Consider the following 22,603-nt stretch of genomic DNA (forward strand, 5'->3'; position numbering starts at 1 on the left):
TGGAAAAAGTCATTGGCTGCCGAAATCAGGTGACCTCCATTTTAGACGAATAGTGGATTTCAAATCCGGGTCATATGAGAATGTGAACTTTGTGACTATGAGACAGGGATAGCTGTACAGGCAGGGATAGCTAGGGATAACCTTTATTTAGGGGGGAATGTTATTAAAAATAACTTTTTGGGGCTCTATCGGGTGTGTAATTGTGATTTTTGTGAGATAAACTTTTTCCCATAGGGATGCATTGGCCAGCGCTGTTTGGCCGAATTCCGTACTCTGGCCAATCAGTGCTGGCCAATGCATTCTATTGGCGTGATGAAGCAGTGCTGAATGTGTGTGTTTAGCTCAACTACACCGGTGGAGTAGTTGAGCTAAGCACACAGATTCAGCTCTGCTTCAATCAGCGCTGGCCAATGCATTCTATTAGCTTGATGAAGCAGAGTGTGCACAAGGGTTCAAGCGCACCCTCGGCTCTGATGTAGTAGAGCCGAGGCTGCACAAGGGTTCAAGCGCACCCTCGGCTCTGATGGTGCTTAGCACACACATTCAGCTCTACTTCATCGGGCTAATAGAATGCATTGGCCAATCAGCGCTGGCCAATGCATTCTATTAGCGTGAACTGAGTTTGCACAGGGGTTCTAGTGCACCCTCGGCTCTGCTACATCAGATTGCTACATCTGATGTAGCAGTGCCGAGTGTGCATCAGATGTGTAGTTGAGCAGAACTGGCTCAGCACTGCTAAGTCTCTGCATTCGCATAGGAATGCATTGGCCAGCCTTCGGCCAATCAGCGCTGGCTCTGCCGGAGGAGGCGGAGTCTAAGGTCGGACCTGAATGGAGACTGGTGTGGAGCGATCTTAGACTCCGCCTCCTCCAGCAGAGCCAGCGCTGATTGGTCGAGTTCCGTACTCTGGCCAATCAGCACTGGCCAATGCATTTCTATGGGGAAAAGTTAGCTTGCGAAAATCGCAAACTGACAGGGATTTCCATGAAATAAAGTGACTTTTATGCCCCCAGACATGCTTCCCCTGCTGTCCCAGTGTCATTCCAGGGTGTTGGTATCATTTCCTGGGGTGTCATAGTGGACTTGGTGACCCTCCAGACACGGATTTGGGTTTCCCCCTTAACGAGTATATGTTCCCCATAGACTATAATGGGGTTCGAAACCCATTCGAACACTCGAACAGTGAGCGGCTGTTCGAATCGAATTTCGAACCTCGAACATTTTAGTGTTCGCTCATCTCTACTCAAAACCGTTGTGGTTTTGGAAATCGCAGCATGTCAATTTTGTCATTTTCCCTATAGGTATAATTGAAGCAAAAAAACTTTGGGAATAACCGCTATGTCTTGCCACTGCGGTTTTTCCCACAGCAAATTTTTGCTGCGGGACGCTATGTGGTGCCTTACCTAGCCTTAAAGAGAACCTTTCACCACAGTGAAAGGTCACAGTGGGAATCCTTCCTCTAGCTCCCATTTATGCAAGTTTGACTACCCAATATACATGCAGTGACTATCCAGCTCTGATTCTGGTGGACTTTGTCACCATGTACCACATGGTTCCCTATTTGCAGCTATGAACAGATAATGTTGTTGCCGGCAGCTTGCTTTTTGGTGGCTTTCTTTTGAAAAACGATTGTCTAGTTGGGACCTCTCTGTACATGGACCATTTGGTTTCTATCCTGAAGAGCTTTATATAAAGTGTTACAATTATCTGCTTACATCACTTTTTTTTTTTTTTTTTTTCTATAAATGTAGATTGTGAGCCCCATATAGGGATCACAATGTTTTTATACCTTTCCTTTGCCAGACTTTTTTTTTCTGGGCGGAGGGAAGAAAATGTTACAAGAGAAAAAAAATATTAAAGCATGAAGATTAGTGTTGTGAATGATGGGACAAGGTTCATTGGACAGAATCAGTTATTTTTACTGATGTATAGAAAAGCTATTGCTTTAGCAGATTGTTTTTTCCGGTCAGATTATAAACTGTACTGCTGAATGTAATTGGTGGTGCCACGCACAGCTTAGTTTCTAACAAGACAGGTTTTATTTTTATGTTTTTCTACCCAGAAAGAACTACAAGACCGTGGGACTTTACTGGCTGGGCTCTCTACTTATGAGCATGCTGGTCTTTTTGCCTGGAAATGTGATTGGTAAGTCAACATTTATAATTCATGTTCTAAAACTTTCTACTAGACCAGGGATCTCAAACGTGGATTGCGTGCAGGCCCCAGTGCTATTATTAGCAGGCCACAGACAGGGGTGGGTAGCCAGTCTTTCCTGGTTCTGCTTCTCTAGAAAATGAAGCCTGATTGCAGAACTGGGGAGAAGTGGAGCTATGACTCAATTCTGTAACTGGAAGAGCACGACACCTATTCCTACCACTTTCAGAGTTCACTAAATGTTTTCGGATATAATCTTCGTACATAGTACAGTACCTATGCGTCAGAAAGCGGTCTACTAGAGCTACCATCATCCAACATAGAATTAAATGCTAAAATTGACTGCTTGTAGCTGTCACTTTTTACATGAATTGTACACAAAATACTTTTTACATCTAATAAAAAAAAAAAAAAAAATATTAGTAATTTTCCCAACACATTTCTCATTGTGTCTAAACACTTGTCATGGTTTTTTCAAGTTGTATATTTTGCAACTGATTTCCAACATTTTATGGCACCTTTTTTTTTTTCAGTAGTGTTATGAAGGTGTATTTCAATAGCGTTCTATAGTCCTGTAGAAAACATCTGACACATTCTGGAGTATAAGAAATTATGAAGTGGGTAATGTGATCCTTTTTTTTTTTTTTTCCAATTGCAATTTTAATTTAATTTTTATACAAGAAAATGAACAAACAAGGGATGTAAAGCATCAGGAAAATACACCAGCCCACAACAAGAGAGTCATAAAACACAAAAAAGGAGAGACAAAGAAAAGGACAATTATGAAAAAATAAGAGGGAGACACAAGACCAGGGTTGGGAGTGAGAGAACAGAGGGAAGAGATCATCTCCAAACCACAATCAGGCCAGGGGAACGTAAGGTCTTACTCCAGGGCCTAAAGGTCATGGAGGGTCCAAAAAGTATCACAATGCCTCCAGATCTTATCAGACTTTTCTTCCTTCTTATGCATAAGGGCTGTCAAGTTCTTGAGAGTAATGGGCAACACGATGGTTCAGTGGTTAGCACTGGACTCCTGGGTTCAAATCCTACCAGGAACAATATCTGCAAGGAGTTTGTGTGTTTGCGTGGAGTGTAACCTCCTGGAGTTGGAGGGAATATGGGATGAGAATACCCCTTTATGGTTTAAAAATTGGGCATGTCTAAAATAAATGGCATAGGTCAGCTGATGATTTAGATTGTCAATGTCTACCTCTCGCCCAGATAAAACCACAGTTAAGGTCCTGAAAAGACCAAAGGTCTCTCAGGGGAACAGGAATCAGCAGGGTCTCAAACAGCTAAAGGAGCTTAGACAAGATGGAGAACTGGCCGAAAAGAGAGAGAGTGAGGGTCAGCCATTTAGTGGGGAAGAACCTAATTTGTCTGTAAAGCAAGGTGAAATTGGCCTGATACAATGAGACAAAAGAACCCATGAGCTTGATACCCAAGTATTTCAGGGATAAGTCCAGACTGATGTATTTAAAGGTCTATTTTAATTGTAGCAAATTGATTTGATGGATTTGAATGGGGATGACCCCAGTCTTGGAAGTGTTCATTTTATAGCCCAGGACGCGACCAAAGGGTCGCATCTGAGCATGTTAGTTAGGAAGGGTAATGTAAATTGGTGAGGGTGAGGAGTATGTTATCAGCAAATAGAGACAGTTTAAATTCCTTATGCACAACCTTGACTTCAGAGATATCTGGGTTCAAATGCAAAGAGCAAATAGGAGAGGGGAAAGTGGACATCCCTGACGAGTCCTGTTTTTCAAGGGAAATTAAAAAGTGGAGGTATAAAGGATTTTAGTGGTGGCCAAGGAAGTCAAGTAGAGACCGTGGATCGCAGTCAATAAAGGGCCCCTAAGGCCAAAGTCCCTCAGAGTGGCAAACATAAATGGCCAAAACAGGCATTCAAAGACTTTCTCAGCATCTAAGCTAACCACCAAGAGTTTGGAGCCAGATCAATCAGGTCAATCGTTCCAGTATTATCAGGTCCCTGCCAGCGGGAAACAAAGTCCTTATGTATTAGACACACCTTTCTGGCATCATTTTTGTTTTCATTTATGGTATCCACTTATGTTTGTTGACCCATTTTGCATATGTGTATATCTTCCTTGTTTGGGAATAAGTGTGAGGAATGAGAGGACAGTGGAGTTAGGTATAGGGGCACCAGTCAGGAATGCGTTAAGAAAGCAATGAGGTCATGGGATCTTTAAGTAGCATAAAGGTCATAGCATTTTTATACTTTCACCTCCAGGAGCCATCAAATATGACTTAAACAAGCTGTAGATACTCATGCCACCACTACAAAGATACTAGCAAAACTACAGACAAGTCAGTCAGAAAGTATGTGGGAAAAGTTATTGTTTGTAGTCACCACCCACCAACCATTTCTTTTTTGGAAGTTTCGCAGTTGCCTCTCCAGAGCACCTGTTGCTAATGTCATTTGCACCAAAGCAATTGCTCATGATTCCTGAGGGTGGTGCCACATGATATCCCTGGCCCACCAATATTTTCACTTCTTTGTAAGGGTAGGTTCACACTACCATTTTTTAATATCCATTGCTCTCATCTGTCACAGGATGAGAGCAACAGACATTGAATGACAGAGTCCCCTCCATTGGGTGTCTGTCTTCATTCTCCCCAATGTAAAAAAAACCCAAAACCTGTCAGAAGCTCTCTTTCATCATGTTTCGGACTTTTTTTGCCGGAAGAAAAAGCCCTTTGTGTAGGACATTTTCATTGATTACAAAACTAAACAAACATGATGGAAGACTACTTGTTTACATTAGAGTCAGTGGGAATGGGCACAGATGGAGGAGGCTCCATCTGTGCTGTCACTCTACTGCAGTTAATGTCCGTTGCTGTCAACCTGTGATTAATCAAAAAGTATATGCAGAATTCATGTAGTAATTTTTTTTTTTTATTATGGCACGTGTGGTTTTGCCTTTTTGGTCAAACAATGGAATGTGGTGATATTTATTGATTAACCCTCACTAGACCTCTTAACACTATCAGTGACACATAGCTGAACATAGACTGTTAAAACTAATATTTGATTTCATCAGACTTGGGAATAATACTTGTCTCCTATGTTCCACTGTGTCACTATGATTTATGTGTCGATGTGTCACAGTGACCTGGGAGACAAGCATATGCCTCTGTCACTTTCAAGATGAAAGATGGTGGATCTGGGGGCGTATATACCTTATTGTACTGCAATGAAATCTCACTAGGGGCTCATGACTCAGTCAGTGTCACTTCTATTGTACTGTGACATGAAGAGAGATTGTTTGGTCTTCTTCGTTTGTGATAGAATTTTTATCTCTCTGCTGCAGTGAATTTTTACAGAGTCGTGTGATTGTATTTCAGGGAAGTATGGGACAGAAGTCCGTCCTGCCTTCATCCTTAATGTCCCCTACCTGTTTCTTCCTATCTGGGCTGGAATGAGAATATTCAGAGAAAAGCATGTCTTTACTAAAATACCAGCTGAAAAGGTAACATTGGTAGAAATATCCTGATGTACAATATAAACTGTCTATTTTTATTTTGCCTATAAATATGTGGTTTGTTGGGGTTTTTTTTGTTTTTTTTAGGTGACAACAGCACACAGTGAAGGAATTTTTCAACGCCCAGTCGATATTGCACTGATTTTGTATCTGTTAGCAGCTATTACATTTACCCTTTTCAGGGGACTGGTAAGTATAAGTATAGCAATTTTTAATATCGTGTTGCAGTCTTGGTATGCTGTTAACCTCATGCCACTATATTAATGTCAGTGGCACTATTCACTTGTGAGAGAATGTGTGGCGAAGATGGACCAAGTCACTGTACATCTACTATTTTGTTGAAGTTTCTGATCAGCGATGTCCATGCTTGTCCATGGGCAGAAGGAGAATGACTTTATTATCTTGGTCTCCTACATCTGCTGTTTTTGCATCTTGTGCTCTTGTACTGAAAACCTGCAGTAATATCTTCTTCACAGACAGATACATACCTTTAGATGAGGCCACACAAGTCAGTAAAAAAAACAAAAGAAAAACAAACTACAAAATGCAGCAGTTTTGCATGTGGGCTTTGGCCATTTGTTAAGTTGTTGTTTTGTTTGTTTTTTTAACTTGTTTTGCCTGCAAATACCTTATGAAAGTGCACAATGGCTTTGTGTATGAGGCCTTAGTGTATTTTATGTTTAGGCTGTATATACTGTATGTATATATTCATATATGTTTTAATAAGTCATATCCTGCTTTCATTTCCATATGTAGCTGGCACTGGACTGCCCTTCCGACTCTTGCTTTACTTATATCTATCAATATGAACCATATATAAGGGACCCTGTGGCTTATCCTAAGGTTCAGGTAAGTGTGCCTTTTTTTTTGTGCTATTAAAAATGGAGCAATGTTTTAAAGGTGTTTTCAGGCTTGTAATATTCATCATCTATGCTAAGCTGCTTGAAGGGACCTCAGCTTTTTGGCGAGCGCTGCATCCTATTCACTCAATACCTAGCACAGTACCACACATTGTGTAGGGACTGTGCTTGAGGTAATGGGACTGAGTGGCCACATGATCACTGCAGCTGAGACTGTACTCTTACAATCTCCACTTAGATTGATGACCTCTCCTCAGGATATTTAATCAATATTTAACTGTCAGAAAACCCTTTTAAGGCTAAGGCCCCATGATGTGGAAACACAGTTTTTTTTGTTGTTTTTTTTTTGTTGCGTTTTTTTGTTGTTTTTTTGCGCCAAAGCCATGAGTGGATTGAGCAGAAGGAAGAACTATAAGTACTTCCTATATATTTCCCCTTCCTTTCGTAGCCGCTCTTGGCTTTGGCTCAAAAAAATGCAAACAAAATCTGCAACAAATAAAGCTGTGTTTCTGCAATGTGGGGCCTCCGCCTAAGTCCTTTAAGCTGCTTTTTAATATTAGATAACTGCTTTGTTATTATCATAATACCAGTATGACGCAAACACAGATGCATATTTAGATTCTATGTTTGTTTCTCCTTATGCTGTCCTTACACATTACTCTTCTTGAAAGATATCTTTGCTTTTGGTGAGTTTTGTTTATAATAACCTATATACAGTGCTATCAGATCCCTTCAGTTCTTCAATCTTGGGTCAAAAGAAGAATTGTTGTGTTGAATTTTAGTCCTCTTCAGTTGCATCTGGGATTAGTATTTTATTAGACACGTGAGTGTTGATAGCTTTTTAGTACATTGGATGCCTGTAACAAGCTATTCTCAATAGTGACAGTGTATAATGCAAATGTTTTTTTTTTTTTTATCATTATTTATTAGAGATGAGCGAACACTAAAATGTTCGAGGTTCGAAATTCGATTCGAACAGCCGCTCAATGTTCGTGTGTTCGAATGGGTTTCGAACCCCATTATAGTCTATGGGGAACAGATACTCGTTAAGGGGGAAACCCAAATCCGTGTCTGGAGGGTCACCAAGTCCACTATGACACCCCAGGAAATGATGCCAACACCTCTGGAATGACACTGGGACAGCAGGGGAAGCATGTCTGAGGGCATCTAACACACCAAAGACCCTCTATTACCCCAACATCACTGCCTAACAACTACACACTTTCCACATTCAAAAAAACCTCAATCAAAGTGGGAAAATACCTGGAAACCTTCTTTACTCCCCAAATGGATGGACACAAACCCCAATTTAAGCTCAACAAACAGTAACAACCACCCCTTTAAATCACGTTCCCCATGACAACCACAAATGGAATAGGCAATGGGAATTCCAAAAGCCCTCACCCTTAACTGTCATTTTGAGTGTGTGTGTGTGTGTGTGTGTGATGTGGTAAGACCTTCCAAAATTCACTTTTCTAGCCCTTAACATGAGCCCTTCCAAACAAAGTTACATGACCTTAAGCTGAGCTACCAGCAGAGATTGAGGCCCTTGGCATGAGTAGAGCCTTGCACCAGCAGTGTTTTTGGCACTTAGGGTGAGTTGAGCCTTGTACCAGCGTGTGTCCCTTAACATCAGGCGGGCCCTAAGTTCTGCGCTTTGCACAAAAGTTCCACATTAACTAGGCTGAATGGTACAAAGATTAGTAGGCCCGAGAACCAGGAACAGGTCTTGCAATGGCTGTCGGATAACGCTTAAAGCACATTGTCCACCAGCCAGGCAGCCTCTACCTCCTCTTACCCAACAGTCTTGTCCTCCTTCCACCCAAAATTCCCAATCTTCCCAGAACAACTGTGGCACCTCACTATGCCGTCCCTAGCCGTCTCAACTTCTCCCGGTGTGGCGTCCCCGCCTTGCACCAGCACGTGTCACTCAACATCAGGTGGGCCCTTAGTTCCGCGCTTTGCTGCAAGGTCCACTTGACCACCGACACTTGGACAAGCGCCTGTGGTCAGGGATGCTGCAGTGCTTATCTTTAATGACAGGCAGGGTGAATGTGGTGGAGTCTGTTCCCCGGGTGCAAACTGGGGTGGCCTATCTCCTCTCCCAGGCCAAAATTCATGGCAGGAGTAGACTGAAACCCTACGACGCTGCAACCTCCAACACAGCTACTAGCGGCAAACGCTAAAACACTGGTGTGGGGAGACGTCAGCAGGCGGTGCTGAAGCTCATCAGCTTGGGGGACAGACAGCACAGTGCCTCCGAGGTCAGGGATGCCATCCTGGCTGAGATGGCATTTTTTTTTCCCTGCTACACCTGGGGCCTGGCATTTTTACGCCTGTGATAATGGCTGGAACCTGGTAGCGGCTCTGGAGCTTGCCAGCCTCCAACACGTTCCATGTTTGGCCCACGTCTAACCTAGTGGTGCAAAGTTTTTTGAAAACATACCCAAATGTACCGAAGCTACTGTTGAAAATGCGGCGCTTGTGCGCCCACTTTTGCAAGTGCACAGGAGTCGCTGCTAGCCTAAAAACACTCTAGCAAGGCCTACATCTGTCCAAACACAGGCTGTTGTCCGTCATTCACACACGCTGAAACCCTACAATACCATATCTTGAGCAGGGTGTGTGAGCTGCACAGACCTTTGATGGAGTTCCATCTACAAAACCCAAGGGTTCCTCAAAGTCAGCAACCAAAGTTTCTGCACCATGAGTTTCCAGGGGTGGCAGAGTTATGGCTAGGGGAAGAGGCATGGATAGGGATGATGTCTAGGGGCAAAAGCAGTGTGGATGTGGAGGCAAGCTAAGCAGGAAAAACTGGGGGTACAAGCTAAGGCATGGACTGGGGTGATGTCTAGGGGCAAAAGCAGTGTGGATGTGGAGGCAAGCTAAGCAGGAAAAACTGGGGGTACAAGCTAAGGCATGGACTGGGGTGATGTCTAGGGGCAAAAGCAGTGTGGATGTGGAGGCAAGCTAAGCAGGAAAAACTGGGGGTACAAGCTAAGGCATGGACTGGGGTGATGTCTAGGGGCAAAAGCAGTGTGGATGTGGAGGCAAGCAAAGCAGGGAAAATGGTGGCTAGAGGCAAAGGGATGTCCATAGGCAGCAAGGGCAAAGATGCAGAACTCTCCCGTTTCAAGAATTTTCCTGACTTGTTTCCCCACAAAACATTCCTGGGAGGAGGGCTGAAACACCACCCTCCTCCTCCTCCGCTGTTAGATTGACCCCAGCTACGAGCTGAAAACGCTGCAACACTGGTGTGGGGAGACGTCAGCAGGCTGGGCTGAAGCTCATCAGCTTGGGAGACGGACAGCACACTGCCTCTGAGGTCAGGGATGCCATCCTGGATGAGATGGCAATTTGTTTATCCCCGCTGCCCCTGGGGCCAGGTTTTTTAGCTTGTTGGAGGGCTCTGGAGCTTGCCAGCCTCCAACACGTTCCATGCCTGGCCCACATGTTCAATGTAGTGGTGCAATGATTTTTAAAAACATACCCCAAATTAGCTGAGCTAAGGGTGAAAGTGCGGCACTTGGACACCCACTTTCCCAAGTCTACAGTACCTGGAGCTAGCCGCAATACACTCCAGCAAGGCCTACATCTGCCTGAAGCACCTACTGTTGTGCGAGGTCACCACACGCTCTAACCCTAGATACCGTATGTTCAGCAGGGTGTGTGAGCAGCAGAGACCTTTGATGGAGTACCAGCTACAAAACCCAAGGGTTCCTCAGAGTCAGCTCCCTCACTTTCTGCACCATGAGTTTCCATGGGTGGCAGACTTATGGCTAGAGGCACAGGCATGGATAGGGGTGATGTGTAGGGGCAAAAGCAGTGTGGATGTGGAGGCAAGCTAAGCAGCAAAAACTGGGGGTACAAGCAGCCGGTGACATCATCACTGACAAGCACAGCTGTCTGTCAGCTGACAGGCTGACTTTCACCAAAATGAACAGACAATGGATAGACTCATCATATACATGTCAGTTACATGACAAATTTAGTGCAATTTGCAAGTCCAAGATGGTTTGGAGATCTGCGGAGAGGAATCTCACCACCTCTTGCGGGTGCCATCATTTGGAAGGCAAGCCCTGGGCTCAGTGGGTGAGAGCAAGCGCAGGATAATCGTCGTTTGGCCTGGCGGCCACTGCCTCTTCCACTGTTGACAGGGCTGGCGCTGCAGTCCAGACCAGGAGCCAGGACACCTCCACATCTGCCTCTGACACTTTGGGGAGTTCACCCTTATCCTCACCTTTTCCTGCCATTTCTCCTTTTGCCCGCGCCATCATGCGCCTCTTCCCAGCAACTCCCCATCTCCCAAGCCTTTCATTTCATGCTAAAGTACAGCGCAACCCACCCACATGCCCAAGGCTTCAACGGCCTCATCTCAAGAAATCTGGCCCAGGAGATGTTGGAATCCCGGCTGGGGGACACTCTGCCCTTTTTGGGCAGAGTGTCTACTGCGCCACCGCACTGTGCCGTCCACACCAGCACTTTCCCCCAAACATGAGGCGGTCCCTAAATTCAGCGCTTAGCCCTAAAGTTCCATGTGACCAGTTACGAATGGACAAGTGCATGCGGACAGGGACGCTACCTTTCAATTTGGGCACAATGGTTGAATGTAGTTGAGGCGTGGACCGGGTCGCAAAATGTGGTGGCCTGACTTGTCTCCCCACACAACATTCCTGGGTGGAGGGCTGAAACACCACCCTCCTCCGCTGTTAAATTGACCCCAGCTACGAGCTGGAAACGCTGCAACACTGGTGTGGGGAGACGTCAGCGGGCCGTGCTGAAGCTCATCAGCTTGGGGGCCAGACAGCACACTGCCTACAAAGTGAGTCATGCCATCCTCGATGAGACGGCAATGTGGTTTTTGCCACTGCACCTGGGCCCAGGCATGTTGTCATGTGTGATAATGGCCGTAACCTGGGATTGGCTCTGTAGCTTGGCAGCCTGCAACATATTCCATGCCTGGGCCACGTTTTTAACTCATTGCTGCTAATCTTTTGAAAAAGGTACCCCAATGTTCCTGAGCTACTGGTGAAAGTGTGGCGCTTGTGCGGATAGTTTTTAAAGTGTATAGTTGCCGCTGCTAGCCTCTATGCACTCCTACAACGCCTGTACCTGCTGGAACAACGGCTGTTGTGCGACGTCTCCACACTGCTGGCACTAAACATATCATGTGTTGAGCAGAGTGTGTGAGCAGCACAGACCTTTGATGTAGTTCCAACTCCAAAACCCTCGGGTTCGTCAAAGTCAACTCCCTCAGTTGCTCAACCATGAGTGGCCATGGGTGGCAGACTTATGTGAAATCCCATCCCATCCATTGCACTGGACACGAAATATTAGCATGCGCTCAGCACAACTTCGGATATGGGTTAAGATGCGTTAAGCAGGGTGCAGGGTACAACACAGACCAGGCCCGAGCACCAGGAACAGGTGTTAGAAATACTGCAGCATCTGCCATTTCCTTCCAATTTTGGGGTTTTGGACCCGCCACCGACTTGTCTGGACCTAAGTGGGGATCATGAGACACAGTTGCCATCAAGGCAAGCTGTGGTCATGTGCGGTTTGCAGTAAGGGGGCAGTGCGCAATTGGAAGAGGAGTTGGTGGATGACGAGGCCACCGACCCCACATGGACAGGGGTGATGTCTAGGGGCTAAAGCAGTGTAGATGTAGAGGGAAGCTAAATCAACAAAAAACCTGGGTAGAAGCAAAGGCATAAACTGGGGTGATGTTTAGGGGTGAAAGCAGAGTAGATGTGGAGGGAAGCTAAGCAGCAAAAACAGTGGGTAGAAGCAAAGGCATGCAAAACTCTACCCTGTTGGAAGACTTATTCCTAGGTCTGGAACACGTTAATGGCCCCCCTGGACAAATTACTGCCACTCAGGGGCCTAGTGTCACCAGGAGGGACAAGTATAGGCGCATGTTGTGGGAATACCTGGCCGACACCAGCTCTGTCCTCTCCGATCCCTCTGTGCTCTACAGCCTAAACTTATTTTCTCATCTTTTTTTCTGAACTGCACATCTCTTGCCTGCTTCCTTTGGGATCTTAGAAATGGTGGTCCACTTCCACAGATGGTAACTTCAATAGACAGTGTAATGGGAGTAGCTGAGGGATCGCTGTCTTAACCACTTTTTGGCACAAAATTAACTTCCAAAGCCAAATATGGTGCAAGTATATGATGCAAGGACACCTACACACCTATCTCTGACACATTGGGGAGTTCACCCTCATGCACCCTTTTGGCCTGCACCATCATGCGCCTCTTCCCAGCTACTCCACATTTCCCAAGCTTTTCATTGCAGGCAGAAGTACAATACAACCCACCCCCATGCCCAAGCCTGTAACAGCCTCATCGATAAACTGCTGGCCCTGGAGATGTTGGTGTTTGTTTATGCTTCTGGAGACCCAGGCCTTCCGTCAGCAGATGGCAGCTGGGGCACCTCCCTATGCTGGGCCTAGCCGTTACTATTTCTCTTGGTGTGCTGTCTCTGCCTTGCGCCTGCATGTGTCCCATAACATCAGTCGGGCCCAGAGCTCTGCGCTTTGCTGCAAGGTCCACTTGACCACCGACACATGGACAAGCGCCTGTGGTCAGGGATGCTGCAGTGCTTATCTTTAATGACAGGCAGGGTGAATGTGGTGGAGTCTGTTCCCCGGGTGCAAACTGGGGTGGCCTATCTCCTCTCCCAGGCCAAAATTCATGGCAGGAGTAGACTGAAACCCTACGAAGCTGCAACCTCCACCCCAGCTACTAGCGGAAAACACTGTAACACTGGCATGGGGAGATGTCAGCAGGCCGTGCTGAAACTGATCAGCTTGGGGGACAGACAGCACAGTGCCTCCGAGGTCAGGGATGCCATCCTGGCTGAGATGGCATTTTTTTTTCCCTGCTACACCTGGGGCCTGGCATTTTTGCGCCTGTGATAATGGCTGGAACCTGGTAGCAGATCTGGAGCTTGCCAGACTCAAACACGGTCCACGCATGGCCCACGTTTTCCAACTTGTTGGTGCCATGTTTCTTTGAAACCTACACCATTGTGCCTGATATACAGGTCAAAGTGGGGCCATTTTCGTAAGTGAGAACTAGCCTCTGCTAGGCAGAAAACATTCAGAGCACACTCCTCTCATCTTCGCACCGTTGGCTGGCGGAGGAAGACGAGGGGGTTGGAGTGGCATCTGATGTCCCTATCCCACACGAGGCTAGAGGGTGCACTTCAGTGCATCCCATTGCTTCACCACAAATGGTGTGAAGGGGAGTGGAAAATGGAGGAAATGGAGAGTGACCCTTACAGTTGGGGCCAGCAAAGGCATGCCAAGTAACACACTGGCACACATGGCTGACTTCATCTTGGGTTGCTTTTCAACACATATTTCACATCATGAAGAACAAATAATACTGGATTTTTTCAAGCCTCGAACCCCGGTCTAGGTCTAATGTCTGTTCCTTTCTTATATTAGGGGAGAGGGAAAAAAAATTACTTCAGTGATACGTTTAGCGTACATAGACTGACTATTAATGTGTATCCCACTTAGTGTTGTTAGGGTTACACACCGTCACAACCTGGCTAAAGCTTCTATAGCTGTTAATAAAGTCAACATAACTTTACGGTATCCAAAAAGACAGCTGGTACCGACAGAGAGCAAGACAAATGTCACCCAAAGCTGTGAGCTCTGAACACCCACAGTGACTTTGGCGTCATCATCATTATAAGGGAGCGGGTGGTAATAAATAACTTGGCAGTGCCTAAAACCCAAAAAGCTTATACAACTATATTTACATTAAGATACACAAATGAAACTTTTCAGTAGCATGTCATGAGACAAGCTGATAAGCTCTTCCTTTGTGCAGTGCTATTTGAAAGTTAAACGCTGCCTTTATTTTAATTCTGGAGAAGGTGCAGACATTAGATTTAGAACATGTTGTCTTCATTGTCCAAATCCTCTATATAGGTAACGTGTTTTTCGGGACGAGCTGTCTGGGAACGAGCTGGTGCAGCACTGACAACCTGGGTGAATATGGCAAGAGCCTGAGATGTAGGGTGAATGAATCCCCAAATTATTTGTGGAATTCCCAGTGAGACAATGGCACTGTATACCAGTATTAAAAATTGTGGGTGCACATAACCCCCATATATTCTTTGAATTCCCAGTCAGACAATGGCACTGTATACCAGTAGTAAAAATTGTGGGTGCACATATCCCCAATATATTCTTTGAATTCCCAGTCAGACAATGGCACTGTATACCAGTATTAAAAATTGTGGGTGCACATAACCCCCATATATTCTTTGAATTCCCAGTCAGACAATGGCACTAAATACCAGTAGTAAAAATTGTGGGTGCACATAACCCCCATATATTCTTTGAATTCCCAGTGAGACAATGGAACTGTATAGCAGTAGCAAAAATTGTGGGTGCACGTAACCCCCATATATTCTTTGAATTCCCAGTCAGACAATGGCACTGTATACCAGTAGTAAAAATTGTGGGTGCACATAACCCCAATATATTCTTTGAATTCCCAGTCAGACAATGGCACTGTATACCAGTATTAAAAATTGTGGGTGCACATAACCCCCATATATTCTTTGAATTTCCAGTCAGACAATGGCACTGTATACCAGTAGTAAAAATTGTGGGTGCACATAACCCCAATATATTCTTTGAATTCCCAGTCAGACAATGGCACTGTATACCAGTATTAAAAATTGTGGGTGCACATAACCCCCATATATTCTTTGAATTCCCAGTCAGACAATGGCACTGTATACCAGTATTAAAAATTGTGGGTGCACATAACCCCAATATATTCTTTGAATTCCCAGTGAGACAATGGAACTGTATAGCAGTAGCAAAAATTGTGGGTGCACGTAACCCCCATATATTCTTTGAATTCCCAGTCAGACAATGGCACTATATACCAGTAGTAAAAATTGTGGGTGCACATAACCCCCATATATTCTTTGAATTCCCAGTCAGACAATGGCACTGTATACCAGTATTAAAAATTGTGGGTGCACATAACCTCCATATATTCTTTGAATTCCCAGTGAGACAATGGAACTGTATAGCAGTAGCAAAAATTGTGGGTGCACGTAACCCCCATATATTCTTTGAATTCCCAGTCAGACAATGGCACTGTATACCAGTAGTAAAAATTGTGGGTGCACATAACCCCAATATATTCTTTGCATTCCCAGTGAGACAATGGCACTGTATAGCAGTAGCAAAAATTGTGGGTGCACGTCACCCCAATATATTCTTTGAATTCCCAGTCAGACAATGGCACTATATACCAGTAGCAAAAATTGTGGGTGTATATAGCCCCAATTCTATTGCTAGGGGACTTGCAGGGTATTTCTGAGGTGAAGGTGGGGGGGCACACCGTTGGAACGGGGATTTGGGGTGTATATATGGGGTATACGGGAATACACTGTCAGTGTGTTCCATTCAGGATCCTGGGAAAGCTGGGTTGCGGCGATTGAGCCCGTCAGTGCCACGTTACACTGACAAGCTTCTCCCTGGAATTGAAGTTATATGTAAGCCCAATATATTCTTTGAATTCCCAGTGAGACAATGGCACCATATGGCAGTAGCAAAAATAGTGGGTGTATATAGCCCCAATCCTATTGCTAGGGGACTTGCAGGGTATTTCTGGGGTGAAGGTGGGGGGGCACACCGTTGGAACGGGTATCGGGGGTATATATCGGGTATACGGGAATACACTGACAGTGTATTCCATTCAGGATCCTGGGAAAGCTGGGTTGCGGCGATTGAGCCAGTCAGTGCCACGTTACACTGACAAGCTTCTCCCTGGAATTTAGCTCTTACAAGAGCTGTTGTGGTTATCTTCTCCTTCCTATCCTAGCCTGTCCCTGCCTACCCAGAATCTAACCCCTAGCTAGCTGGACGGAAACCTCCGTCCCCGGTGAATTGCAAGATCAGAATGACGCGAAGCTGGGCGGCGCTGTTCTTTTAAATTAGAGGTCACATGTTTTCGGCAGCCAATGGGTTTTGCCTACTTTTTTCAACGTCACCGGTGTCGTAGTTCCTGTCCCACCTACCCTGCGCTGTTATTGGAGCAAAAAAGGCGCCAGGGAAGGTGGGAGGGGAATCGAGTAATGGCGCACTTTACCACGCGGTGTTCGATTCGAACATGCCGAACAGCCTAATATCCGATCGAACATGAGTTCGATAGAACACTGTTCGCTCATCTCTATTATTTATGTCTTTAACTTGTTGTATTTGTAACATTTGACTGAAGAATGAACTAATAGGTATCTCTTCATTTCCAGATGTTGGTAAATATGTTCTACCTACTTCCATTTCTGTGTGTTTCTATCTACGGTTTGCTGACACCTGGCTGTACATGGATGTTGGACTGGTCAGTTGTCTATGCTGGTGCAGTGGCACAGGTAGGTTTAAGGGCTCGTTCACAGAGTTTTTTGGCAGCGGATTTTGACGCAGAATCCGTGTTTTGTAAAAATGATTTATCTATTTATATTTTTCTTAATAGGCTCAGTTTGCTCACATAGGATCTTCAATCTACCACCGAACACCATATACATATCGTGTCCCTCGAGAAGCATGGTGGGAGTTCATGATACTGAACGTTTTGTACACCCTAGGAATGCAACTACTGGCTTACCGATGTGTTCAAAACCCAGCCTACTTTCTCAAAGACACAAAACAAACTGTGGAGGAAGGCAAGAAACAAAATTAACAGGATTTCTGTTTGGACTACAGAGTTTCTCAAGTGAACATGAACAGGGCTCTTCATGGCCTACAGGACTCTATGCGCTGATATTAAAGTTATTGAAGAAACAAATAAGGACATGTTAACCTTAAAGGTCTCTAGAAGAATGTTTTCTGTGTTTTGCACTGGATTTCTGCTAATAAATATGATTTCTCAGTTTTCATTGCTTATCTCATACATATAAATATGCTTTGGTCTTAAGAATTTTATTTCTTAAATGTGGTGACAATCATTCCCATGGTCTAAGCCTGGTATTATAGTCCATCCCCATTTAAACCTTTAAAGGGGTATTCCTATAAACATAATCATATCTATATTTGTAGATAATTAAAATTTAAACATTTTTGCAAACATAAGTAGTTAAAAATTCTGCAGTTTTAAAGATTTTCTCTAACCATCTTAGTGGTGACGTCTGTTGTCTTGATCGGTTTTCAATGGATACGACCACAAATAAACTATCTATGGTCTGGGACTTGTCAGGAATCCCGCAATGATTTTCTTATTGTAGCCGGGTTATCAGGCAGGGACACTACATGTATCAGAAGATATCACGGCGACAATAAGGAAATCACGATGGATCTTCTGACCTTAGAAAGGTCCAGCATTCATGGTCATATTCACAGGCAACTGATCAAGACCACAGACTGTTACCACAAGATATCTAGAGAAAATCTTTAAAACTCTGCAAAATGTTTAATTACTTATATTTGCAAAAATGTTTAACTTTTAATTATCTACAAACATGAAAATAACTATGTACACGGGAATACCCTTTTAAAGATAAGTTGCTGGTGCTATTTTTAGAAGAAAGTGAATATATATATATATATATATATATATATATATATTTAAAATTCTTAAAAGGCCACAATCTTATCAGACAACTTAATCTCATTTGATAGAGACCTTCAATTAAAAAAGTGGATTCTTTCTGCCTCAAAACTTCTCTAATGTTAATGTCACTAGATATCCCATCTAGCTAATTTGCAGTTCACTCCATTATTACAGGGAAGTACGTCCATAGATATATTAGATAAATGAAACACAATCACAGTGCTCTATGCAAAGGACTGAAGATTCTACAAATCTCACAGCTTTCAATGTAGGAAAAGTCTCCTATTCTATCCACTTCTAGCTGTTTTTGTGATTACAGATGGGATATTATTCAGAGACAACAAGTAGCTTTCCTGACTGTGCTTATAGATGGCTCTTGTCCTGTGTGATTTATTTACCTTGTATTTACAGTTCAGTGTTCTTGGATCTCTTGGTCACTCTGGCTTTTCTTAGCTGTTTTTTTGCTATTTTACAGTTACTGCTGACAGTGTGAGTAAGGTATGGGGGGTGGGGGGAGACTGCTCCTTACTATACATGACCACAATTTCAGAGAGGAATAGGGCAGGACGGCGCTCACAGGTCCAATAGATTTTATTAATAAGAAGAATTGGACCTGTGAGCGCCGTCCTGCCCTATTCCTTTGCTGTTTCCCCGGTTGACACAACTGGTGCCTTTGAGACGTGCTGCTCCCCATACCTGGTATCATATACACCTTAGTACGGAGTTGTGAACGCTGTCACAACCAAACCAGGTGAGAGGCCACCAGGTCTGATACATTCATTACAATTATCTAAAAAGGTGAATAGACTATCTACACTATAAAGTGTGCTCGGTGTTTTTCTATCTTTCACAATTTGAGAGAGAAATGCAAAATGTGTTTGTCATAATGTGATTACTAGCAGAAGAAATATGCATAGGAAACCATGTATGAAGGCTTTCACAGTCATAGAACAGACTGCCCAGCAAGACCCTGCACATATTTCAGCTTTTTCATGAAAGCTCAAGTATCCTTTAAACATCTTTAATCTTTCTGAATTTGATAACATAAAAGACAGCAGGCGCATGTTCTTCATAGTGTGGTATGTTACAGGAAACACGAGAGTGCTTAGGAATTCTTTATTCATAGGTATAGAAAGGATTTGCTTACACTGTGTACATGTTGGAAATTCAGTGACTAGCAGCATGCTGTACTAACTCCTGTAGTAATCTCTTCTAAGAGCAGAATCGCATTTACTGAAAAAGATGTAGTGCAAATATTGCTATAAATAAAATTAAATAAAATTCCATCACACACATGTGAGCGTGAGGGCTTGATCACTTGTATTCACACACCGCAAAGGGACTCTTCCATCTCTCACCGTGGCTAAAGTTCGTGCCACCAATGGATCAACTCTATCCTCTTCGAGGAATATGGGCTCCACCAAAACTTCTATACCATCTAGCTTCCGGTGCGCCCCAACAGGTAACGTGAGGACAGTCTCTCAATTTGGTGGTAAAGTTATCTTGGTCCACCTTGGTACGCGGATCTTTCCTACTGGATATCGATTCCCGCCATTCCTCCTCAAACCGCTGGTGCGGATAAGGTGCTGGAAAACTTTCTGCGTGGGTCTGTCATTAGCGGTCTGCTTCCAGTAATCAGGTCCTTCTTTGTTGAAAAGCAGCTGATCCAGCTCCTTCAAAATATTCATGCCCATGATGGCTGGCACCACCCTGTTGTACTGTCCTTCCGTTAATATAATCCCCTTCTGGCCTAAGTCTTGGCCACAAGCACGCACCGCCATCCACACGACTCCCACTACTGGAATAGGTAGATTGTTAGCGGCCATCAGCTTGATATGGGCTCTCTTGTCAATGGACATGGTCCGTCCAAAGTGTTGATAGAAGAATTGTTCTGGCATCGTGGTCACCTGAGACCCAGTATCTAGCAGGCATCTCACTTTCTTCCCTTCAAATTCAGCCATAATCGTTGGAGTGTTTGCAACTATATCTTCAGGGCATTTATCTCCCATACTGGCCGTTTGGCCAGAAATGTAATGGGGAGCAGGTGATGATATACGCAGTAACTGCACAGAGCCACGGAATAACAATATATAACAGTTTAATAAAGAAAGGAGGGGAGGGGGATGAGAGCAGGAGAGAAGGTAAGAAATAAGTATACGGTAGCTAAGCAAAACATATAACTTCAATATGACAGTGCACACAACAGATTGTGGTAGTTACCCCTCTAGTGTCTTTAGTTAGAACCTGCATAAGGTGCACCTTATCAATCTTCCAGGCAGGGGCCTGCTTTATCTTCCAGGCAGGGCCTGCTTTGTCTTCCAGCACACAAAGCTGCTTTAATGCTTGACCGAGCTGTATGGCCCCTCACTCTACTCACACTCCAACATACCTCTGTTTACAAGCTGACACAAGGCAGGAATAGTGAAGTCTCTCAGGGTCCTTGTTCAGCAAAGGAAAGTCCTTAATGGGCAAAGCAGCCTGCAGCAGGTCCTCCTAGCAGGACATGTGTCCCCCTTCTGCCTGCAGCTTCCTGTATTCACACGCTTTTCCTCTCTGGAACATACCATCTTTCTCTGAGCTGTAGGGGGGGTTCTTTTGTGAATACATTTGCCCTGCAATTTAGTCTTTCAGCAGTAGATGGCAGCAGAAGATCAGACAAATGACACAGTTATTCCATAAGCCCCTTACACACATAGCACTAAAGGAAAACCAGAATTCATGCTTTATGTATTGAAAAAAAGAAAAGATATTATAAAATACTAGATTGCAATGAGTTACTGTACAATTATATTCTCTAAAATATATGTGATCAATATCATGCAACAAGCTGTGAAATTACCAGATATATAGTAACAAAGAGACAGTTCCACTATGGTAAAAAACACATGGAAATGACGCAATAAACAAAAGATAATGTAAAGGGGGGGGGGGGGATGAAGTTCACTACTGGCAATGGGTACAACAGGCATAGGCAATGTATTGCAAGTGAACAGTAACAATTAGCTATACATAAAAATCACTGCAATTTATAGGAAACTAGCAGGAGGACCCGGCGAGCACAGGCATATTTCATTTTTTGTTTGTGTAGTGGCCCCATAAGAATTGTCCAGTTTTGCACTGGTGTATTTTGTATATCGTTTGTGTGTTTCCATAAGCACCTCAATTCGCATATCTGTGAAAAACCTGTGATCGGTTGTTATGTGTAACTGTGTACAGATGCACGTATCTAATCCTCTTGCATGTGGAACTGTGCAGACGCTCGTATCTAATCCTTTGGCATGTGAAACTGTGTGCAGACGCGCGTATCTAATCTTCTGGCATGTGTTACTGTGTGCTGACATGTGTATCTAATCCTCCAGTGTGTGGTACTGTGTACAGCCACACGTATCTAATCCTCCCACGTTTGGTACTGTGTGCTGACATGCGTATCTAATCCTCTGGCATGTGGTACTGTGTGCAGACGCGTTTATATAACCCTCCCCGTGTGGTATTGTGTGCAGACGTGCGTATCTAATCCTCCATTGTGTGGTATTGTGTGCAGTGGTGCGTATCTAATCCTCTGGCGTGTGGTATTGTGTGAAGACGTGTGTATCTAATCCTCCGGCTTGTGGTACTGAGTGCAGATGCGCGTATCTAATCCTCCGGCCAGCGTGTGGTACTGTGTGAAGATGCGCGTATCTAAACCTCTGGTTTGTGATACTATGTGCTAACTTATGTATCTAATCCTCTGGCGTGTGGTTCTTTATGTAGATGCATGTATCTAATCCGCTGGCATGTGGAACTGTGTGCAGACGCGTGTATCTAATCCTTTGGCATGTGGAACTGTGGGCATGCGCGTTTATCTAATCCTCTGGCATGTGATACTATGTGCTGACCTATGTATCTAATCCTCCAGCATGTGGTACTTTGTGCAGATGCACATATCTAATCCTCTGGCATGTGGAACTGTGTGCAGATGCACGTATCTAATCTTTCGGCGTGTGGTACTTTGTGCAGACGTGCGTATCTAAGCCTCCGTAGTGTAGTACTTTGTGCAGACGTGAGTATCTAATCCTCTGACATGTGGAATTGTGTGCAGATGCACGTATCTAATCTTTCGGCGTGTGGTACTTTGTGCAGACGTGCGTATCTAAACCTCCGTAGTGTAGTACTTTGTGCAGACGTGAGTATCTAATCCTCTGACATGTGGAACTGTGTGCAAATGCACGTATCTAATCTTTCGGCGTGTGGTACTTTGTGCAGACGTGCGTATCTAAACCTCTGTAGTGTAGTACTTTGTGCAGACGTGAGTATCTAATCCTCTGACATGTGGAATTGTGTGCAGATGCACGTATCTAATCTTTCGGCGTGTGGTACTTTGTGCAGACGTGCGTATCTAAACCTCCGTAGTGTAGTACTTTGTGCAGACGTGAGTATCTAATCCTCTGACATGTGGAACTGTGTGCAGATGCACGTATCTAATCTTTCAGCGTGTGGTACTTTGTGCAGACGTGCGTATCT

General features: G+C 44.3%; 1 protein-coding gene across 1 annotated transcript in view; it reads left to right on the forward strand.

The window, feature by feature from the left end:
* TM6SF2 (transmembrane 6 superfamily member 2) overlaps positions 1-17,399 on the forward strand; it is a 36,391-nt gene extending 18,992 nt beyond the window's left edge. Inside the window, exons 5-10 of the mRNA XM_075280458.1 lie at positions 2,063-2,145; positions 5,521-5,645; positions 5,745-5,846; positions 6,414-6,506; positions 16,809-16,928; positions 17,030-17,399. Of these exons, the coding sequence (XP_075136559.1) occupies positions 2,063-2,145; positions 5,521-5,645; positions 5,745-5,846; positions 6,414-6,506; positions 16,809-16,928; positions 17,030-17,236 (730 nt within the window). The 3' untranslated portion in view covers positions 17,237-17,399. The remainder of the gene's footprint in view (positions 1-2,062; positions 2,146-5,520; positions 5,646-5,744; positions 5,847-6,413; positions 6,507-16,808; positions 16,929-17,029) is intronic.
* The last annotated feature ends 5,204 nt before the right edge of the window (positions 17,400-22,603 follow it).

This window comes from Leptodactylus fuscus, chromosome 1, assembly GCF_031893055.1.
Source record: "Leptodactylus fuscus isolate aLepFus1 chromosome 1, aLepFus1.hap2, whole genome shotgun sequence".
Lineage (NCBI taxonomy): Eukaryota > Metazoa > Chordata > Amphibia > Anura > Leptodactylidae > Leptodactylus > Leptodactylus fuscus.